This window comes from Humulus lupulus, chromosome 2 (assembly GCF_963169125.1).
Source record: "Humulus lupulus chromosome 2, drHumLupu1.1, whole genome shotgun sequence".
Classification (NCBI taxonomy): Eukaryota; Viridiplantae; Streptophyta; class Magnoliopsida; order Rosales; family Cannabaceae; genus Humulus; species Humulus lupulus.
This window is the reverse complement of record NC_084794.1, coordinates 26141404-26165757: the sequence shown is the minus strand read 5'-3', so window position 1 is coordinate 26165757 and position 24354 is coordinate 26141404. Positions and strand designations below refer to the sequence as shown.

Here is a 24354-nt window from a genome sequence, read left to right as displayed (position 1 = left end):
CTTTTTAATTATTTTTTATTTAAAACTAATTTAATTTAATTTAATTTTTATTATAAAATATATTTTTAATTAATTAATAAAATCAAAATGTATTTTAGTCATATTAAAAAAAAAGTTTGACAAAAATTTGGTCCAATGTAATTTTGTATACAAAGTTCGAATTATCTTTACACAACACAAGATCCATAATGGTATTTATCAATACTTACCCAAAAAAAAAAAACCTTGAAGGTCATATTACGGTTGTAGTGTACTCATTTGTTAATTTTTAAAGTTTTGACATATTTTTCTTTTATACAATGAAACCTTGAAGATTTTAAATTATATATATATTTTAAACTTTAACTTACTAGACCTTACTTGAGTTAATATTAAAGTTTTAGAGAGAGACAAAAGGAAAATTTTATTTCGTATAGTTTCATAATTCAAAGTAGTACAGTTTATTTTACGATATACAGGGAATAAATAAAGAATTTTGGGCAGTATGTATGCATGATACAATTTAAAAACAAACAACAAACAAATAGAATTGAATTGAATTGATGGTATTGAGTTTGAGTATAATTAATCAGAGGAATCGAGAGTGCTTGCATTCTGCAGGAAGCTGGCCCTTAGGGAAGCGTTTCAAGTCTGTGCAGTAGTTGTACACCATGAACTTCTGCTGCACCCACCGCAGCCTGTTCCGCCCGGCGGCGTCCAGCCCTTGATTCTGCCACGTGGCATCGTTAAAGCCACCGGAGTTGTTGGCGTCACAGGTGGACTTTCCGGCAGACCAAACACAGGCATTGGCCTTAAAGTTAGCGTAGGAAGCAGTGAAAGGAGCTTTGGTCCAGTCAGTCTTGACAAGGCCACCTCTTGTAGCCCAATCGTCTGCGTTCCACAAGCTTGAGTAAATCCTCATTGGCTGGCTTTTGGGGAATGCAACTCCTGCTGTTGACTCCAAGTTGTTGAACACTCTTATTGGAATGTTGTCCACCATGAAGCTGATCAATCAACCACAATATATAATTCATTAATTAATAATTAGATGATACATGCATGCATATATATATATATATTAACAATATCATCACTTACATAATACGTTGTTTGTTCCAAACAATGGAGTAAGTGTGGAAAGCCTTTGTTGGGTCGAACCAAAGATGGAACTGTTGTTCTCTATTCCCTTTTCCTTGGCTGAACACATTGGTATGGAGTGTGTAGGGGTCTCCAGACAAGTTGCCCAAGAACTCGAAGTCAATCTCATCGTGGTTTGGGCCTTGAGAAGATAACTGCATTGTTTGGAATATTATTATTATTCATAATAAGAAACTATATATAATTATATATTGTAGAAGATTATACAAGAGAGAGATCGAAAAACATATTTATATATATATATATATATTAATAATGTATCTTACATAGTATGCAGTGACTGTCCCAGCTGAATTCCCAGGCACAAGCTTGATTTGCATATCGATTCGGCCGAACAAGTACTCGTTCTTGGACTGGAAACCAGAGCCTGAAGCCTTGTCAAGTGAGAGAGTAAGAAGCTTACCTCCTTGGAGTATTTGGGCTCGGTGATCACCCCATGTTATATCGAAGTCTTGGTAAAAGTTCCCAGCTGAGGCTAAACCCACCAGCAGGCAACTAGTTACCATCAACACACAACAAAGCAGAGGCTTCGAAAGAGACCACATTTTTTTGGAATAATGTATTATTCTTGTAGAAAATATAATATAGCTATACTTGTGGTTGGGATAGGCTTTGTCTATCAATTGATGAGAAGCCTAAGTTACTGAAATGCCTTTATATAGATCATAGAGATATGGAGCAACGTTCAAAAGTTGATACCTGGTGCCAACTGGGGATAATTATTACAAAATAAAAGTCTTAATAAGCAGACAGGTGTAACCAAAAAATATAGGATGGTATTAGCTCAGCTGGCAAATACCAACTTGACCATAGAGAGTCTCCATTAATTGGAAGGAGCGTAGAAACGAGGAATTAATTTCTTTTTTTAATTGTGTGTTTGTGTGTGATATATAATATGATGATTATTATGGACTGAAATAATATAAAGGCAATTTTATTTATTTATGGGTAAACTTGGGTCCTCATCAAGCTTCAATTGTATCGATTAACTCTCCAATTTTTTTTTAGCAAATAGATCCTCAATATTTATATTTTGACTTACATAAATCTTTAATATTATATTTTATTAAATAAATCATAATTTATATAGGCAAAATGAGATTTTTAACCCAAAAAAATATAGCAACCATTTTTTTTAACCATTTTAATAATTAATTATTACTAAATATTAAAAATTTATTTTCTATCATACCTCTAAAATATTTAATATACCATTAAGTAGTTTATCATTTTTAATAAAAAAATTTACATATTTTAAATTTTAGAAGCATGAAATTTATTTAGGATACTTTTATCTATAGCATCATTTTTTTTCTCACTACGCACATTTCTATGTAAACTCCTCATAAATTGTTAAAAATTATTTCTACACGTATGATGAGCTTAATAGAAATGCGTGTAGTGAGAGAAAATGATATTATAAATAGAAGCATCATTAATAAATTTGATGCTTCTAAAATTTAAATTATATAATTTTTTTATTAAAAATGATAAACTAATTAATATATAAGTGATATTTTAAATATTTTAGAGGTATAATAACAAATATTTTTATTATTATTTCTTAATATTTCAAGAGAATATTTAAGTTAATTACCAAAATAATATATTTAATAATAATTTTTTTGAAGGTATAATAATTAATTAATTAAGAATGTTTAAAGAGAAAAAAAACGGGTGTTATGTTTTTTTTGTTGTTAAAATCATATTTATACTTATTACGAATGATTTATTTAATAAAATAATAAAAGTTGATGATCTAATTGCTACAAAATAAAAATTAACAACTTAAGCCATACAAGTGATAAAAGTTAAGGATGTGGCAAGTGCTATTTAGCCTAATTATTTATTTTATTTCTAAAGAAAGTTGTTTTAAAATAGAAAAAAATAGATATGGGTTCACGCGCAAAGCAAAGATAGCATGCATGCACCATAGTAATCCAAAAGGAAATAAATACTGGAATATTGTTATTATCTGGGGTATGGCGGTGGGAGCTGGACACAGAAAATAGGTACGTACGCGTTTCGTTTGGTGGGTTAATACTACTCTTATTGAGACCGTGAGTTAGTTAGTGATCAACTTTAAACCTTGGCTTAGGTCCACTTGAAAAATAATAAACCCTTTTATTGGTACTTTTATTTTGTTATTTTTCAAGGCTTTCCTACTTGATATTATTTTTTAAGTATTATATTGGTGTATGTACGTGTACGTAGGGAAGGGATATTATTCTTGTATAATATCATATTCTTTTTCACATTTGGGATGTGTACATCTACTATATGGCTAAACAGGGTGCTTATTATTATTGACTTCCTTCTGTATTCCAAAACCGGAGCCTCATTACTAGCTAGTCTCTCTATATAGGAATTTTTTTAGGTAATTAATACGGTTATGTACTTTTTAGTATTTTTGGTATATAAATAAGTTATAACTATATTTTTTATATGACAGTTTATAATATAATTACTTCCCTATAAATATTTAGTAAATACCATTCAGGCAGTTTCAATAGCAAGGGTGTCTTACGTGTTCCTAGGATAATTTTGGTGCATTGGAGTTCTCTTTTTTCTAGTTGGTAATTAAATGTTTAACACGGATATGGAACTTAATAATTTCAACATCAAAGAGAGGTTGTCTTCTTCTCTTACTGAGGTCATTAAGAATCCAAAAGATTTTATTTTTCATTCTTCTCTTCTAGTTCTAGATTTGACAGGAATTTTTCCCACGGCAATATTGGTGGAAGATGATGGTTATAGTGACATTTACAAGGGGCTAGTGTAAGCACTTGGATTTTAGTCTAATTTTTTTTAACTTAATTTAATATATATATATATATGTTAAATACATTATATTTAATTGAAAACTAAAATTAAGATGTCTTTTTCATAAATCTAATCTAAACTCAAACCCACTCATTTGATAAGATTATTTAAAAGAATAAATAGTATTTTTGCTTCTCGAACTATGAACATTATATGATCGTGCTCCCCTAATGATTTGCAATGTTAAAAATCTCTCGAACTATACACGTTACTCAAATATGAGACATCTATTAGATTTCGTCGTATGTGACTAACATATTGATGATGTGACATTTTGTCTGTTAATGTGGCAATGTCATGTGTAGAATAAGTAGTAATTTTGCCCATCGAACTTTGACCACTACCAAATTGTACCATTTTTATTTAAACTAATTTAATTTTTTTTTAAGAAAATCCATTTTTTTCTTAAAAATAATCATTAAATCCTTAAAAAGTAAAAAAAAATATATATATTTTAAAAGATTAAGAAAATAAATAATACTAAAAGTTTCAAATTAATTAAATAAATTTTCAAAAATTAAAAATCTAATTAATGAAAAAGAACTTTTTTTTAATTTTTTTTACAATATAAATAAATAGGGAGCGACTACAATGCATCATTTTTTTTTTGCAACACTGGTGCATCATTTTTCTATTTCAGCACCTGAATAGTCATAATCCCAAATTTTTTTATATGATGGTGTACATTATAGCTATCTAGAACATCCTACAAATTTTCAAGAAATTCTGAATAAATTATGGTACTGAAACAGGGTCTAAACTGTCTGTTGCACGCGTGCCTGTTTTTTTGTATACGCGTGTAAAATTTGACAGTTTAAACTTTGTTTTCGGCTCCGTAAACTATTCATAATTTCTTGAAAATTTGCAGGATATTCTAAATACCTACAATGTACACCGTCATATAAAAAATTTTGGATTATATCTATCCAGGCGCCAAAATAAAAAAAGGATGCATGCACCGATGTTGCAAAAAAGTGGGATGCGTTGTAGTCGTTCCCTAAATAAATATATCTTAAAATAAATCATAAAACAAAAAAATTTCTCATTCGTCCTCCTCCTTTTAAATTATTTTATTTATTTATTTAAGACTTTCGTCCTTCGTCCTCATTTTTAATTAAAAAAAATTTCTTTCTTTTAGTATTTATTTTAAATTTTCACTCTAAAATAGATTTATTTTATATTGTAAAATAAAATTAAAAAAGAGCTATTTGTTATTAATTAGATTTTTAATTTTTTAATGATTTAATTAATATTTTTAAGAAAAAATTAGATTTTTTTAAAAATAAAAATTGCACAATTTAGTAGGGGTTAAAATTCTGGTTAAAGTTCGGAGGAAAATTGGTAATTACACATGGTATTGTCACATTAACAAACAAAATGCCACATCATCAATCTACTAGCTATCTAGGACGAAATCTAACAAAAGTTTCATATTTCAATAACATGTATAGTTCCATGAGAATTTTTAACATCGTGAATCATTCGGGGGCACGATCATATTGTTGTCATAGTTCAGGGGACAAAAAAATAATGCTATTTATTCTATTTGAAATAATATATAATACGATAACACTATATTTAAGTCTTATATATATGCATATATCATTATGATCCTATATATTATTAAAGTAATATTGAATAATCAAGTGTGTGGTGTACATATCGATGTATAAAAAAAATTAATTGAAGACAATAAAAGGTTAAACAAATGAATTTAGGTATTATAGAGAAAAGGTGCAATGAATGTTGTTTGCAATACACCATTGGTGAGTAGTGAAAGAGGTGCTCGGAGACTTATGAGATTTGGGCTTGTTTGATATTGTTTTTTGTAATGCCCCAAAATCCCTAATAAGGTTTTGGACCTTGATTAGGAGGTCGGGAGGGCCATAATTGATTTATTATGTCATTAAATGATTATATGCCTATTTATGTGAATTATATTATTATATGATGATAAATGCATGCATATGAGTCCATTTTTAATTATAAGGGCATTTTGGTAATTTGGCCCGTTGAGGGAATAATTGTGTATTTTCATGCATGTGGGTGAATTATGATTAATACCACATTATATGTGGATTTGTTCGAGCCATTCGGCATGAGACGATCTTTGAATGCAAGTTATTGGTCTGGTCATAACGGGGTTAGTTTCGAGGCTCGGAATGAGTCTGGAGGTGATTTGGTGATTAGAACATTACCGGAAATTAAAGGGTAATGGGATATGATTTATTGATATTTGAGGATATCGAGAATAATGGGAATTGGAGGGTGTTAATTATGATTAACGAGATAGGCGGGAAATGACGATTTTTCCCTTGGGGTTGTTAAAGAAAGAAGATAAGCCTAGGGACATTTTGGTCTTTTGACATAAGGGGTATATATAACCTTAAGAAGCTTTAGGCAGCAGAAAAACAGAGCATCACCTCCCCTTCAAACGATCATCTCCCTTCCTATTCCTTCTCTTTGAATTTTGAAGCTCAAGTTTGAGGATTCTAGTGTGGGAATCAAGGCTTGAGGGTTTAAGCTTGTGTTTAGCCATAGAGGAGGATTCAATTCGAGTTCAAGGTAATGTTTTTAGTTCAATTTTATGGTTCCATACTATGTTTTTTATGTTAGTTTGGAAGTTGGGGTTTTGATCATATGAATGGGAATTTGGTGTGGTTTTTGATGGTTTAAGGCTTGGGTTTTGTTAGTTGTATGTTGGACAAGTTGTGGTAATAGTTGGGAACTTTGATTTGTGTTGTTGGAAGTGTTTTAGTGAGGTTTTGAATTGGATTCGAAGAGGGAAAAACAGGGGTTTTTAGCTGGGTTTCAGGTGGGGTTGCGGCTCTATTCTAGAGCGCCGCGGCCCAAGCTTAATGAACATGCAGGAAGGACGTTGGGCCGCGACATGGGGAAGGCAGGGTCGCGGCCCGTGTTGGTGTTTGAAGGTTGGCTGCTTCTATTTGGGAGGCGGGCCGCGACATGGTGAATGTAGGGTCGCGGCCCTTAGTGGCATTTTTAGCCATAATGATGTTTTTAGTGTGGGGATCCAAACCTTAGGCCTCGGGATCGTTCGTACTACCCGGTTTAGTGGGATTTGATGTCCCGGAGGCTAGGTCTTGGTCTGAAACCTTTATTATTGATTTTATTGTTGGAATCCCATATTGTGTTATGACTAGGTGACCGCTAAATGATCAAAGGATTGATCGTTCTCAAAGGTCGTTCAATTATTATTTCTCGCTCGAACCAGAGGTAAGAAAACTGCACCCAGTATGTGATGCATGTGATGCACGAGAAACATGTGATTAGGGCATGTCATGAATGTTGAATATGAGATTGTTCAGAGCTTGAGTCTCTGTGTTTGTGCATGATCCTAGTTATGCTAGCAATTGTTAAGTAAGTATGTTGAATGTCCTACAGTTGGATATTTGACATATGATATATGCCTGCTAGCACTGCTTACTTGTGCGTGGCACTGACTAACTAGTCAGATTTGGCAATGGTGTCAGTATTAACTGTGAAGCTGTGACTCACCTGTCAAGTTCGGCAGTAGTACTGAGCACTGGTCACATGGTATTGACTAATAAGTCTAGAACGATCTTAGCGTGTTTAACGCAAGCCGATAAAGATTAGATATAATCGACATCTGCATTGAATGACTCAAATGAGCATTAATGCCGGATCGACCTCAAGTTCGATGAAAACTAAAAGCGCCTGTCTAGCCTATGGCTAGTCACTTAGAGCCAGGGCCAGAGAGCCCCAATGACTGTTTAGTCACATGGCTATGGGTGTTGAACCCCGTAGTGACTTGCTTGCCAGTCACTCATTTGATTAGAGTCATGGTCAGAAAGCCCAGGTGACTGCTTCGTCACATGGTTATGGGTACTAAGCCACGTAGTGACTTGCTCGTCATTCACTCATTTGATTAGAGCCATGGTCAGAAAGCTCAGGTGACTGCTTCGTCACATGGCTATGGGTACTGAGCCCCGTAGTGACTTGCTCGTCAATCACTCATTATGGTTAAACAGAACCTCAAAGTTATATTCACGCATCTGTTCAGGGCTACGAGCTCTGTATGATTATAATGATCATCAGTCGCATGGCTGTGTGTGCTGAGCCCCGTGGTGACTTGCTTGTCAGTCACTCAATCTGGTTAAACAGAACCACCAGTGTTAAACCACTCATCTGATTAGGATTGACTTGATGGTCATCCAATCAGGAGGGCAGGATTTCTGACCAGGGATTTCCCCATCATTATCTGAACTTAATTGCATGCTTGAATAGGGCCATAATTTCTAGGTATGCCAGATATGATTTTGTGACATGTTATGACTGTTCATGAGCATATTAAGCTTTCTTGTTGGGCTTCGACTCACGGGTGCTATATGGTGCATGTAAAGGAAAAAGAAAGTTGGATCATCCTTGAGTTGGAGAGCTTAGGTGACGATGTGTACATATGCGGCTGCTCGACCACCACGGTCGAGGGTTGAAAGAGGAACTAGGGTTAAACTCTGTTTTGCCGCTTAGATCGGCTAGTTGTAAATATTTTCTTGTAATTAACCTTTAAATTATATTTTTGGGATCTCAATGTATACAGTAAACGTATTAGTGAAACGTTATATCTCAACCAAAATTTTTAATCCTAAACCACTAATCATACTTAGTTACACGATTATGGCCAAATGACTCGGTTAGCGAGTTTAGCACTGTTCAAAATGCACACCGTACCGGTTCCTGGAGTTTAGGGCGTTACATTTTTGTTTTTGAAGTTGTGTTTTCATAAATGAGAATAGAAAATAGTTTTAGTAGTTTAAAAAAAACAAGAGGTGTTTGGTTAATATTTACTAAAAATAATTTTGTAGATTTTTTCTGAAGAAAAACTTTATATAAAAAATTAATTCATATTTTTTTAAACACTACTTGCGAGTCCTAAAATTTTTTTTAAAAAACTGGGGTTTTAGTCCTAAAAGAATATTTTTAGGACTCGCAAAGTTTTATTTTTTATTTTTAAAAAATTAATTGGAGGGTTTTGAATCTGGTGGTAGGGCGCAGGCGACGGCGGCGCCGCCACCATTCAAAGGTGGTGGTTCGGAAAACAAACTATTGGGTTTTAAAGCCCAAGAAGCAAGGAGTATGGTGGTGGTGGTTCATCTCGTGGTGGCTCGAGGTGGCTGGAATATGCTCGGAAAGTTTAGGAGAAACCCATGAACGACCGAACTTCGAGTGCCTCGTTGAGGGCCTTAGGCCGCACGTGAGGTGTCAATCTTCGGGGGTTGGGGGTTTCGGGGGACGACACTTCTGATGGTGTGGCGCGTGGCGGTGGCTGGAGACGGGACGACGGGCGTTCGACCCTATTTAACGCCCAAAACGTGCATCCACTAAGCGGTGGTTGTAGTATAGATCGGGCGGTCGAATCCACAAGGAGGCAAAGAAATAAAGTTAATCAATAAATAAAGTTTAGAGATAAATAATATGAGGAAAATAGAACACGTGATACTTTTATTGTTTTTGAGATTTAAATATTAGAAATAGAGATAGACTAAAGTGTGATGTAACAATAAGTAACAAGTAGGAAGGGTCAAGAGTCACCAATATGCATACTTATTTATTTGGATCTTTGATTCACAAAAATTACACAAATGGATAGTTCACATCCCAACTATTCATTTGGAATATTTAACATTGAAGCACAAATATATTTTACAAAATGTATTCAAGTGATTACTATTCTTTACCATGGCAGGAATGACATTATACCATTGGCAATAATGAAATAAAAGATTGGACATAAAACCTAACACTAATATTACTTTTACTATTTATAAAATACATAGAAATAGCATGACTAATTCTATATAGATTTAGCAAAAGTAAATATATATGAATGAGGTGGAGAAAATGATAAAGATATTATCTATATTATTTTCACTAATTTGATAATACATAGAAAGTGCTTGACAAAATCTATATACTATTAGTAAACATAAATAAAGATAACAAGATGAAGAAATAGAGATGAAAGAAAATAAATTACTCAAATATATAAAATTTAAGCACATGGTGAATCAAAAATACTAAACAAAGTCATAGTGCATATATGATCATCCTAACCTTCCTAAGATGGCTAGCCTATATGCTAGACATTCTCATGAAATTCTAGAGAGAAAATATGAGAAATGGGACTAAAATTTGGTAGAGTTTTGCTACCTAAAAATTACATTGTAAATGTGAAAGAAGAGTCCATATTTATAGAGGGAGAAAATGACTAAAAAGAAATTAAACAACAATTTCGGGTTTACAAAATAAATCTGAAATATTAATAATAAAATATGATTTTGAAAAATCAAATCTTATTATAAATATTAACCTAGTTATTTTGGTGCATGGTCAATATGCCCCTTTTCTAAAATACCACAAAATATGGGCTTTAAAACTCAAAATAGAAGGTTCATGGTCCAAAGTGCATCAAAGGTTGGGGTAAAAGGTGGCTAGTGCAGCTGGTCCATTGATCCAGCCATGGCCAATGGAGAGGCGCCACGTAGGCACTGGCTGAAGGAAGAGGAGCATGTGTTGACCGGGTCGGATCTGGGTCGTGGGTCGCCAACCAGGTCGTGCGGAGCTCCAGGAGGCTGGGCTGGGGAGGATGCGAACAGGTGTCGTGCGAAGAAGACGCCAGGTGGCGTGCTGGGGTGAAAGGAGGCTGGCAGGCCTGGGTCTTTGGGCTGAATTCTGGGCCTATTTTCTTCAAAAATGCCACAATTCCACTATATTTTAAGTTGTAATTCTTTCCTTCTTGCTTTCTTTTTTTCTTTGTTTCCAAGTGCCAAAATACACTTTATTTTCTACAAAATATAAATTAATTAAATTAAGATCAAATATTTCCAATGTAAGAATATATCGTATTAATTCCATGAAAAATATTAATTAAAACTTAATTTATTTTGACAATTAAAATAAACAAATGTGGATTTTTCACCACTAATCAAGCCCTGACAGTGACGACGCAAGGAGAGAGAGGGAGAGAGAGAGAGAGAGGGAACCGAGGAGAGAGAAAAAAAAAAGGGCTGAGTGATTTTTATTCAAACTTTTAGGACACACGAGGACTCGCAATGCGAGTCCTAAAAAGTCCAGGAGGTATTTGTTAAAAAAAATTCAAACTTTTAGGACACACATAGTATTCGAGTCCTAAAAGAAATTCTTTAATGACTCGCAACGCGAGTTCTAAAAAGTCTAGGAGTTGTTCTTAGGACTCGCATTTAGGTGAGTATCCTAAAAATAAGTGTTCTGACTATGTGTTTTTGTAATAGTGAAATGGAAAAATCTTTTAACAATTTGTAATGTATAATGAGATAAAGTACTATGAAATAAAAAGTGATGAAAAACAAAAAGTGAAGAGGAAGAGAAGCGAAGAAAAAATAATAGAGAAATTGATAAGAAAGAAAGTGAAGAGAGAGAAGCGAGGAGAGAGAGAAAGTAAAGAAAGAAAAAAAGAGGAGATAATGTGATGGGGGACAAAGTGAAAATATAGAAAGTGAGTAGAGAGAAAGTGGTAAGAGAAAGAAATATGAAGATAGGAAATGAAGAGAGAAACTAATGAGATGGAAAGTGATGTGAGAAGAAATCATGCGAGATAATAATGATTAAAAAAATGACGTGAGAGAAAAAAATATATATACAATTTTTATTGTTAGAAACTACCACTCCTATTTGTTTTCAAAAAATAATTTTTAAATTTTTAAAAATAAAAAGCAGTTTTAAAATTTTAAAAATAAAACACAGTTTTGCATTTTACAATGACTAGATAGATAGTATATACATTAACCACACTTTAATTTCAATGACTATAGATAAGATAGTTTTGCATTTCAAATAATTCACGCTGGTACAATTCGAAAAGTCTCGAATATTAACTTTATTAAAAAAAAATTGTTGGTGGTGCATGTGAGTATTCTATCAGCCTACCAAAATCCAGATAAATTTTGTGTATAGTCTTCAATGTCCAACTATTTAAAATTTTAACAAATCTGTTATTTTTACTTAAAATCATTTTTTCACATATCTCTTTAAATTTACATTTTCATACCTAAAAGATGATTTATCAAATTTTGAGTAACAAGACAAGAAAAAGACTTGTAATTTGAGGACATAAAATTTCTGTTCACCAAATCCAGTAGGCTAGTGTAGAATTCATACTCCAATTTCAAATATTGTTTTCTTTGAATTAAATTAAGTTAGTTCAAACATACAAGTTCTTCAAAACTAGTTTCCAAAACGCGTATTTGAATTCTGTATCCAGCTCCCACAGATACCATGTCAACTAATTTTTCTCTACATTATTATTCTTCTGCGCCTTAACACATAATAATATGTCGTTCTTGTTTCCTATATCCACCTCCACCTCTCTATTCTATAATAGATTTGAGTGTTTGCCAGCTCAACCAGTAGCATACTATTTTGGTAAAACATTAAACCCTTTTACCAGGACCTATCATATTACGTACCAACAATACAACAAAGCATTATATCGCCTGTTTTGCTGAGCTGGCACTAGTTTTGGACTTTTCAACATTATTTGCCATTCCATATTTCTATATAAAAGGCCTTATTGGTTAACTTACATTTCTCATTATTAAGGGGCCTTATTATGTTCTGTTTCAGTTTTTTATTTATTTTTTACTTTATTAGAGTTAGGAGAATAGTTTGTTGTATAATTAGTTTTTGGTTAGTTAAGTTGTTATATTAGTTATTCGGTTTAGCCTTAACCGAAGCATAGAATAGGTTTAGCCTCTTATATAAAAGGCATTCTTTGTAATTGTTCTCTGTAATTTTCTCTTCAACAATCTTGCAATAAACAGATTCTTGTTTCTTCACTTCACGATTCTGAAACTTGTTATGGTATCAGAGCAGGAAAGTTGAGCTTTCCTGATTGATTCTGGTTTCCTCTCCGACCGGCCTTCATTATCTCCGGCACGGTTGCGCATTTTTCCTTTTCCGCACTTCACTCTGATCCGACTAGTGATTCTAGTTTTTCTCGTATCTTTGTTCTTTTTTTTTCTGGACAATCTCAATGTCTTCAGGCGAACCAGAACGCCAAACCTCCACTCCCGCATCGATTCCTACCGCCATTGAAGAACAGCAACGCTCCTCTGCTAGAACCGATCACCACATGCAGGTTCTTGCATCAAGAAGCCCAATCGAAGATCCTGCGAATCCTTATTACCTGCATCATGCCGACAACCCAGGAAATACTCTTGTATCTCAACTCCTCACTGGGCAAGACAACTACATCACTTGGAGTAGGGCAATGCAGCTAGCTATATCAATCAAGAACAAGCTAGGATTTATGGACGGTTCTATCTCTAAACCCTCAATCTCTGATTTGCCTCTTTATAATGCTTGGCTGCGAAATAACAATATAGTGATTTCATGGATTTTGAATTCGGTTTCAAAAGAGATTTCTTCAAGCATTCTTTATGATGAATCTGCATCTGCAATTTGGAATGCTCTAAAAACATGTTTTCATCAAAGAAATGGTCCTTACATTTTTAACCTCAAGAAAGATCTGATGAATCTTAAACAAGATTCCCAATCCATAAGTCTGTATTTTACTAGCTGAAAACAATCTGGGAAGAGTTAAACATTTATAGGCCTTCTTGTACGTGTAATGGATGCACATGTGGAGGAGTCAAAAGGCTTCAAGATCATCACAATATGGAATACATCATCTCTTTTCTTATGGGGCTGTCAGATTCGTATTCACAGATTCGTGGGAGCATATTGCTTATGGACCCTCTACCAGACATAAGCCGTGTTTTTCACCTTGTCACCCAGGAAGAAAGTCAAAGAAGTTCATCCTCTTTCAGTACTGATTCTAACCAAGCTATGGCTTTTGCCTTCCAAGGAGATAGACTCAACAATCAGAAAAATGACACTCAGCCACACCGAAACCATTTTCCAAAAAGAAATCGCCCTTTTTGTACTCACTGTAATGTTTTGGGACATACAGTTGAGAGGTGTTTCAAGATCCACGGCTACCCTCCTGGTTATAATAAGAACAATAAACCCAAAGATATCTCTGCTAATCAAGTTCAATCCAGTGATGAAGGGCTCTGCATTACAGAAGATAGTCATGCCACTCTCCCTCAACTGACAACAACTCAGTATCAACAACTCCTTAACCTTCTTGCTTCTCAAAATTCTGGTATGCCTCCTACAGAACCTACCACTTCGAAAAATAATGGAGGTATCATTATGTCGTATTTTTCAAATTTTCCAATTTCTAATTCCTGGATTGTTGACTCTGGAGCTACTCGCCATATATGCTCTAACATCAACATGTTTCAATCACTATGTAAGATAACTCCAACTAAACTTCTCTTACCAAATAATGAACATGTTTCTGTGCATAAAGTTGGAACTGTCATCATTGACAGTAACATTGTTCTAACTGATGTGCTTTATGCTCCTAATTTCAAATATAACATAATATCGGTGAGCTATCTAACTCAAAAAGCTTTTATTTCTGTCATTTTTAATTCTGATATATTTACTATGCAGGACAATGCCAGCAAGAGGATGATTGGCAAAGGTAAAAATGTCAAAGATTTGCATATCCTGGATACCACACCCGATCCTCCTCAAGTAGGCAATGTTACTATTGACACATGGCACACAAGGCTGGGACACCCTTCCTCCAAACGTCTCAATATACTTAGAGATACTTTGAATTGTAAAAACTCTCCTTTACATAATTCTACCTGTTATGTGTGTCCTTTAGCTAAGCAAAGGAAACTTCCCTTTCCAAATAATACATCATTTTCTGAACATATTTTTGATCTTATGCATTGTGATGTTTGGGGTCCATATCAAGTTACTTCCCACTGTAATCACAAATATTTTTTAACACTTGTTGATGACCATTCACGTTTTACCTGGATTTATTTGATGCAAAACAAATCTGATGTTCTTCATATTATACCACAGTTTCTGGCCTATATACAGACTCAATTTGGCTGTGTTTTTAAACGGTTTAGATCTGATAATGCACCAGAATTGGTGTTCAAAAATTTATTTGTTGAAAAGGGTATCTTGCATGATTTTTCTTGTGTGGAAACGCCACAACAAAACGTTGTAGCTGAGAGAAAACATCAACATTTACTAAATGTAGCTCGAGCACTTTTCTTTCAATCTAAAGTCCCTATCAAATTTTGGTCTGAATGCATTTTGACTGCTGTTTACTTAATTAATAGAATACCCTCACCGATTCTAAATAACAAATCATCTTATGAACTGCTCTTTAATAAACTGCCTGAGTATGATCATTTGAGATCTTTCGGATGTCTTGTTTTTGCCTCTACATTAACTGTTAACAGGTCCAAGTTTTCACCTCGAGCAAGAGCTTGTGTTCTAATGGGATTCCCCAAAGGAATCAAAGGATATCGACTTTATGATCTGAACACTCACCAATTTTTCAACTCCAGAAATGTGGTATTTCATGAAACTATTTTTCCATTCCACAATTTGAATACTGAGTGTAGCACAGTAGATCCTTTTTTTAATGTTGTCATTCCTAACCATTTTGTTACTAACACACCTGTCAATGATTGTACTTTAGACACTCCTTGTCCTCCTCATACTCATTCACAGGTTTTAGATTCTACATAACAACAAAATAATGGCCAAGGATCAGATTCTGACATAGCTCCTGAACAACATGAATCGTCTATCATTGCCCCAAGACGATCTGCCAGAATTCCAAGACCCCCGAGTCACCTGCGTGACTTTAAATGCTATTCAACATTACAGGATCTTTCCTCAACTCCTCACTCATTAGATAAAGTTATTTCTTACTCTAATATCTCAAACACACACAAAGAATTTGTCTTTGCAGTTTCTGCTCAAAAGGAACCTCAGACATACAAGCAAGCCATACAAAAACAAGAATGGACCAATGCAATGCAAGCTGAACTCCAAGCTCTCACTGCTAATAACACTTGGACTCTTGTCTCTTTACCACCCAACAAACATGCCACAGGATGGCGTTGGGTGTACAAGATCAAACATAACAGTGATGGATCCATTGAACGGTACAAAGCCCATCTTGTTACTCAAGGGTATACGCAACAAGAAGGGCTTGATTTCTTTGACACCTTTTCCCCCGTAGCTAAAATGGTTACTTTTCAATTATTATTAGCTATATCTTCCATTAAGAATTGGCATACTGTACAAATTGATGTTAATAACGCTTTTTTGAATGGTGACCTCAATGAGGAGGTTTACATGACCATACCAAAAGGACTAACAATACCTACATCCTTTATTGCAGATTCTAATCTGGTTTGTAAACTACAAAAATCGATATATGGCTTAAAACAGTCCTCACGGCAGTGGTACAAAAAGTTGTCAGATGCTCTTTTAAAGGAAGGTTTTCAACAATCTCAAGCGGACAACACTCTGTTTACAAGAGGAGCAGATGATACTTACATAGCTCTGCTTGTTTATGTCGACGACATAATAATAACAGGGCCTAATTTATCCATCTTAAATGCACTTCAATCATCCCTGCACCAACAGTTCAAGCTCAAGGCACTTGGCACTCTTAAGTATTTTCTAGGCTTTGAAATTGCTCGGTCAAAAGCTGGGATTTTTCTCTCCCAACGAAAATACACCTTGGAGCTCTTGGCGGATACTGGCTTCCTCGGCAGCAAGCCCAGCAAAACGCCTATGGATCCTAAAGTCAAGCTGCACGATGACACCAACCAACTTCTTGACAACCCCTCTGCATATAGACAGCTTATTGGACGCTTACTGTACTTAACACACTCACGACCGGACATTACCTTTGCTGTCAACACCTTGAGCCAACACATGGCATCCCCTCGGACTAATCATTTACAGGCAGTGCACCACTTACTTCGGTATCTCAAAGGAAATCCTGGCCAAGGCTTACTTTTTTCATCACTTTCCAGCTTACAGTTAAGGGGTTTCTCGGATTCAGATTGGGCATCATGTCCTATTACTCTTCGTTCAGTAACTGGTTTCTGCATTTTTATAGGAGATTCTCTCATTTCCTGGCGCACCAAGAAACAGCCAACAATTTCCAAGAGCTCGGCCGAAGCAGAATATAGAGCTTTGGCTGCCACTACAAGCGAAATAACTTGGATTCGATATCTCCTACTTGATCTTCATGTTCCACAAACATCTCCTTCATGTATCTACTGTGACAACCAATCCGCAATTCACATTGCCAATAACCCTACCTTCCATGAACGCACCAAACACATAGAGCTTGATTGCCATTTTGTCCGAGACAAAATCAACAACTCCACAATCCGACTTGCTCATGTCCCCAGCTCACTGCAGTTGGCGATGCTTTCACAAAATCATTGACTTCTCCTATTCTTCAATCCCATTTTACCAAGATGAGTGTCGACAATATATACACTCCATCTTGAGGAGGGGTATTAAGGGGCCTTATTATGTTCTGTTTCAGTTTTTTATTTATTTTTTACTTTATTAGAGTTAGGAGAATAGTTTGTTGTATAATTAATTTTTTGGTTAGTTAAGTTGTTATATTAGTTATTCGGTTTAGCCTTAACCGAAGCATAGAATAGGTTTAGCCTCTTATATAAAAGGCATTCTTTGTAATTGTTCTCTGTAATTTTCTCTTCAACAATCTTGCAATAAACAGATTCTTGTTTCATCACTTCACGATTCTGAAACTTGTTACTCATTCAACAAACTCTCATCATCTTTCTCTACCATACACAAACCAAAATGTCGTCTGATAAGACCTCCCTTTCAAAGCCTCTGCTTTGTTCTGTGCTCATGGTAATTAGTTGCATGCTGGTGGGTTTAGCCTCAGCTGGGAACTTTTACCAAGACTTCGATATAACATGGGGTGATCACCGAGCCCAAATACTCCAAGGAGGTAAGCTTCTTACTCTCTCACTTGACAAGGCTTCAGGCTCTGGTTTCCAGTCCAAGAACGAGTACTTGTTTGGCCGAATCGATATGCAAATCAAGCTTGTGCCTGGGAATTCAGCTGGGACAATCACTGCATACTATGTAAGATACATTATTAATATATATATAAATAAATATGTTTTTCGATCTCTCTCTTGTATAATCTTCTATAATATATAATTATATATAGTTTCTTATTATGAATAATAATAATATTCCAAACAATGCAGTTATCTTCTCAAGGCCCAAACCACGATGAGATTGACTTCGAGTTCTTGGGCAACTTGTCTGGAGACCCCTACACACTCCATACCAATGTGTTCAGCCAAGGAAAAGGGAATAGAGAACAAAAGTTCCATCTTTGGTTCGACCCAACAAAGGCTTTCGACACTTACTCCATTGTTTGGAACAAACAACGTATTATGTAAGTGATGATATTGTTAATATATATATGTATACACATGCATGTATCATCTAATTATTAATTAATGAATTACATATTGTGGCTGATTGATCAGCTTCATGGTGGACAACATTCCAATAAGAGTGTTCAACAACTTGGAGTCAACAGCAGGAGTTGCATTCCCCAAAAGCCAGCCAATGAGGATTTACTCAAGCTTGTGGAACGCAGACGATTGGGCTACAAGAGGTGGCCTTGTCAAGACTGACTGGACCAAAGCTCCTTTCACTGCTTCCTACGCTAACTTTAAGGCCAATGCCTGTGTTTGGTCTGTCGGAAAGTCCACCTGTGACGCCAACAACTCCGGTGGCTTTAACGATGCCACGTGGCAGAATCAAGGGCAGGACGCCGCCGGGCGGAACAGGCTGCGGTGGGTGCAGCAGAAGTTCATGGTGTACAACTACTGCACAGACTTGAAACGCTTCCCTAAGGGCCAGCTTCCTGCAGAATGCAAGCACTCTCGATTCCTCTGATTAATTATACTTCAATACCATCAATTCTATTTGTTTGTTGTTTGTTTTTAAATTGTATCATGCATACATACTGCCCAAAATTCTTTATTTATTCCCTGTATATCGTAAAATAAAGTGTACTTTAAAATTATTAAATAATATTTGCCTTTTCGTCTTTTTTTATTGGTGGAAATAGATTTTATTACTATTATTCAGAGCTTAAAAGGGAAATAAAAGAGAAAAAAAGAAATACTAAATATGCCTCGGTATTGAATATATTCACTCAACTTTTACAGGGTGCAAATACACCTTATATATGGAGGGAGAAAAACATTACAATCAATTCTATTCGCTGTCCTATAACAGAAAATATTCTCCTTGGGACCACACTCTTGATATCAGCGAAAGCATAACAAATTATAATGGTAAGGATTGTACAATTTGCCTAGTCATCAGAATATTCCTTATCCTTTAATTGTGCCAATTCCAATCCTTTCATTTCAACATGCTCCCTCAAGTTATGCTGTGGTGAGAATGTAACAGTCAGCTTGTGTTTGAGATAATTGAAGGTTGGGATTGGCAGAGACTTAGTTAGGATATCCGTTGTTTGTTCTTCAGTTGGTATATACCTCACTTCAATTTCCTTACTCAGCACTTTGTCTCTAATGAAATGAACATCGATTTCGATATGTTTAGTTCTTGAGTGGAAAACCGGATTAGATGCCAATTTCCTCGCCCCTGAGTTGTCGCACCAGATCACAGCTTGATTGTCATGTTTGATTCCTATTTCTGTCAGCAGTGATTACAGCCAAGTGATCTCAGTGCAAGCTTGAGCAAGTGCTCTGTATTCGGCCTCTGTTCTTGAGCATGCAACGACCTTCTGTTTTCTTGAACTCCAACTTGTCCTGCCTAATCCGAATCCGAGTTGATTTTCTATCATCAAGTGAACTTGCCCAATCCGAATCACAGAAACTTTCAATAATCGGGTTGGTGGATTTGGTGAACTGAGTTTCATCTCCAACTGTGCCTGCTATATACCTTAGGATATGCTTACATGCCAGCCAATGTTTCTTGGTTGGAGCTTGAAGATATTGGCTCGATTTATTTACCAAGTAAGCTATATCGGGATGGCTAAGTGTAAGGTACTGCAAGGCGCCAATGACACTTCGGTATTGAGTGACATCTTCAAAAAGTGCACTCTCATTGAGATGCAGTTTGTTGCTTTGTATCATGGGTGTTGGATATGGTTTAGCTCCAAGCATATGAGTTTTGTTAAGAAGATCAATTCAATACTTGGTTTGAGAAAAGTGTAAGCCATCTTGCCCCCTACTTGTCTCAAAACCAAGGAAATAGGTAACGGAGCCAAGAGATTTAAGAGCAAACTGCTGGTTTAATTGAGAGATGATATGAAGAACTCAGACAGAGTTGTTACCAGTAAGCAGAATGTCGTCAACATAGACGAGGACATAGAGGCGAGCATCATCTTCAACAAAATATAACAGAGAACTGTCAGATACAGAATTACGAAAACCAAGCTTAAGCAATGAGGTACAAAATGTATCAAACCACGCGCGAGGAGCCTCTTTCAGGCCATAAAGAGCACGGTCCAATTTACAAACAGCCTGAGGGAAGTTAGGATCAATGAAGCCGACAGGTTTTGACATATAAACATCCTCATCTAAAGTGCCATTAAGAAAGGCATTATTGATGTCAATTTGCTGAACATCCCAATTATGAGTGACTGCGAGAGAAAGGATAACACAAATAATAGATGGGTTGACAACGGGACTAAAAGTTTCAAACAAATCAATACCAGGTTGTTGCTGAAATCCTTTGGCAATAAGGCGAGCCATTTATGGGAATCTTGACGTAGTCTGCTCTACCTAGTTGATGAATATCACCTTCTGGTCGGCCATACCTCTGCTGGTAGGACATGCATTTGCTGGTAGGACATGCACTTGCTGGTCGGACATGCACATGACCGATCGGCCAATGTCATTCCTAGCAATGTCACTCCTGGACAGTAATGCCACTCCTGGGCAGCAATGCCACTCCTGGGCAGTAATGTCACTCCTGGGCAGCAATGTCATTCCTGGGCAGCAAAGTCATTACTGGTCAGTCATGCATTTCTCTGGTCTAATATGGCATCTCTGGTCTATCACGACACTTCTCAAGCCAGTCAAAAATTCTTCAATGGCCTACTCGGCTACTCCTAAGCCAGATCACTTTATCACAACTCTGAGGAGCCAATATATTTATTGACTATTTAATGTGTCTTTTACGGACCATTTATTGCCACTTGTCACCTCTATTGCCACGTCATCGATCTCCAATTTTTGGGGATAACATTTGCCCCCCAAGTTTATTATACGATTTTCTTCGTATGATAAACTTTTCTTCTAACCAATTCAACAAGAATCGGTCTTGGCATACGCGGGAATCTCTCATTCTTCCCACAAATTGGGTGTTCTGTTATATTTTGAATATTTTTGTAATTTAGATATAATAAATATAATGAAATATCCCGATTCTAGGGGATAGCAGATGTATGATCGTAAGCCTATAAATATATGGCTTATGGAATTAGAGGGAGACTTTTGAAAATTTTGGGTCTGAATTTTCTAGAGAGAGAAAGTGCTTATATCTGAAAGAATTCTTGTATTCTTGTAATCGGTACTGAAGAAACTCAGTTGGCTCAGTTCATCTGATCTTGAGTACAGATCTATAATCACAACTCTAAGTGGATTAGGCTATTACCAACATATTGGGGCTGAACCACTATAAAAATTGTGTGTGTTATTTACTTTCTTTTCAAAACCGTCTGTGTCGTTTTATTTCTCTTGAAGGTTTTATCGTTTTTGACGTTCTCTCGTCGTTGGCCAAAAACGCGGTCAACAACATCCATATGAGGCTGCCAAGGAACTAAGCGCCAAGTCTTGTTTTGCAGCAGGGCATAATACTCATCATTCATGGCTGCCTTCCAAACTGGAATAGAGAGAGAAACATCAACATATTCAAGGGTGGTGTGATTGAGGGCAGGTATTTTGGGATCTCTGAGAATGGTGGCAAGATAAGTTTTGGGTTTGAAGATACTAGCCTTGGAGCGAGTGATCATGGGGTGAGATGGCTCAAGTTTGGAGGGGGTAAAGGAAGAGGGAGGGACTATAGGTGAGGGAGAAATAGAAGGGAGCTGAACTGGTAAAGGGATAGCTGGAAAATAACTCACCGATTGTGGACTTTGATGTTGATCACGAGAGGATACTAAGCAAGAAGATGATGCGTGAGGAGATGTTGCAGGGGTTGCTGGGCACTGAGATGTTTCAACAGCTGTGTTTGGTACACCATCATCATCATAAATCTGAGTAGAAACAAAAGGCAACCAGTGACTATAGTGAAAGTCTGAGTTGTGAGTGGTGACAGAAGAAGACTGAGAAGAGCCAAAACCAGTGGCAAATGGGAACTCAAGTTCATTGAAAGAGACACCATGAGAATGTAGATGCGTCCACTAGGATGAAGGCATCGATATAGCCTTTGTGATTGGGGCTATAGCCAATAAACACACATTTGGCTGATCTAAAGTCAAGCTTGTGATTGTTATAATCTCGAAGATGTGGAAAGCAAGCACACCTGAAAACTTTGAGAAATTTGAGATTTGGAGTGACTCGAAATAGGACTTCAATGGGAGATTTATGAGACAAGGTTGGTGTTGAAAGGTGATTAATTAGAAAGGTTGTTGTACTAAATGATTCCCACCAGTACCTTAAGGGAATAGAAGCTTGAGTAAGCAATGTGAGACCCATTTCAATTATGTGTTGGTGTTTACGTTCAGATTTTCCATTTTGGGCGTGTGTGTGAGGACAAGGGTGTCTAACATGGACACCAATTGAGTTGAGAAAAGGTGCAAGGATTCTGTACTCATCGCCCCAATCGAATTGGAGGGTTTTGATCTTAGTGTCAAATTTTCTTTCCACAAATGCTTGAAAATTAATGAAAGTTTGTTTGACATCAGATTTTAATTTAAGAGGAAAAATCCATGTGAAATTGCTATAGTCATCAATGAAATGCACATAGTGCCTAAATCCTTCTTTAGATAGAATTGGAGATGGACCCCATACATCTAAATGTATGAGTTCCAAGGGAGTGTGAGTGGCAGTTTGAGAGACACCATAGTGTTTATATTTTGATTTTCCAATATGACAGGCAGTACAAAATGATGGACTATATTTGAAAGAAACTTTTTCATTCAACAACATGTGTTTCATTACATTGATATTTGGATGACTTAATCTAATATGCCAAACATTGACATCAGACTTGAAAACAGACTCAGCAAACATGGACTCAACATGCTTAGGGACACTTAAATTTGACTTGGAAAGTTTGGCAGTATCACTGCTCTTGAAGGAAGAGAAATAACAGGAATTAACACTTGAGACAGACTGGAAAGAAAATGATGATGAAGTAACAAGTTGCAGCTGATACAATCCATTGCTAAGCACTCCCTGAAGTAGCTCCTCCTTCGTAGCAAGATCCTTCACAACACAATGATCATCATAAAATTCAACAAGCACAGAGTGATCTTTGGTGAGTTGAGAAATAGACAAAATATTTTTAGTAATTTCGGGTACACATAAAATGTATTTGAGCAATAGGAAACCAGACATGTTTTTTATTTTACTGAGGCCAATATGAGTTACTGTTAAAGGGAGACCATTACCAATAAGAAGGTGAGAAATACCTTTCAGATCTGATTTTTGCTGTAGATTTGTGGCCTCAAAGGTAATGTGATTGGTTGCTCCACTATCGATGTACCAGGAGTTGTCATTGTTATTCTCGGTAGATGTGTAGTAGGCTTGTTGATCATTGTGAGAGGTGTTATGGTTGGTATTCTGGTGAGTAGTGTTGGATAGAGTTTGGAAGGATATGTCAAAGCGATGGAAGCATTTTGCTGCAGTATGGGCAGGCCTATTTCATAGTTGACAAGGGGGACGATTATTACTGGTTCTGCCTCGACCACGACCACGGTCACGAGGGGTGAAGGTGCGGCCAGAGGAGTGGTTTGGTGCTGCAGAGGAACTACCAAAGTTGAGAGACTTGCGCATCTGAGTAGCAAGGCTGGTTGTGGGAAGAGATAAGTCACCAGAAGCATTATTGAGTTGCTTTAGCTGTATTTCATGGCTCTACAACATGTATTGTACCTCCTGCAGTGAAACTTGGTCATGTCTAGATGTTAGATTGACAACAACTGGATCGTATTCGTGACCGAGACCACCTAAAATGTAGAGAATTAAATCATCATCAGAAAGTAATTGACCAGCAGAGGAAAGACCATCAGAGATATTTTTCATTTTGAGTATATAATCGTGTATAGAGATACTGTCCTTTTTTAGGAATTGAAGGTGAAATCACAACTGCAGTGTAACGACCCAAAATTGCTAATAAGGCTTAAGGGCCTTGATTAGTGTGCCAGGAGGGCATTAATGGAATAATTGTGATTTAAATGAGTAATTATATGTTTAGTAATGTTTATATGAT

General features: G+C 36.0%; 2 protein-coding genes across 2 annotated transcripts; one reads left to right on the top strand and one right to left on the bottom strand.

The window, feature by feature from the left end:
* Nucleotides 1-390: 390 nt before the first annotated feature.
* On the bottom strand, nucleotides 391-1745 carry LOC133817537 (xyloglucan endotransglucosylase protein 1-like). Its single transcript, XM_062250089.1, has 3 exons — nucleotides 1404-1745; nucleotides 1078-1271; nucleotides 391-983 (listed from the first exon to the last, which is right to left on the bottom strand). The coding sequence occupies exons 1-3, from the start codon at nucleotides 1680-1682 to the stop codon at nucleotides 569-571; spliced, it is 888 nt and encodes a 295-aa protein (XP_062106073.1). The 5' UTR covers nucleotides 1683-1745; the 3' UTR covers nucleotides 391-568.
* A 15947-nt stretch (nucleotides 1746-17692) lies between these two features.
* LOC133817536 (xyloglucan endotransglucosylase protein 1-like) lies at nucleotides 17693-18845 on the top strand. Its single transcript, XM_062250088.1, has 3 exons — nucleotides 17693-18009; nucleotides 18138-18331; nucleotides 18426-18845. Exons 1-3 carry the CDS (start codon nucleotides 17719-17721, stop codon nucleotides 18838-18840), a joined length of 900 nt encoding a protein of 299 aa, XP_062106072.1. The 5' UTR covers nucleotides 17693-17718; the 3' UTR covers nucleotides 18841-18845.
* Nucleotides 18846-24354: the final 5509 nt, after the last annotated feature.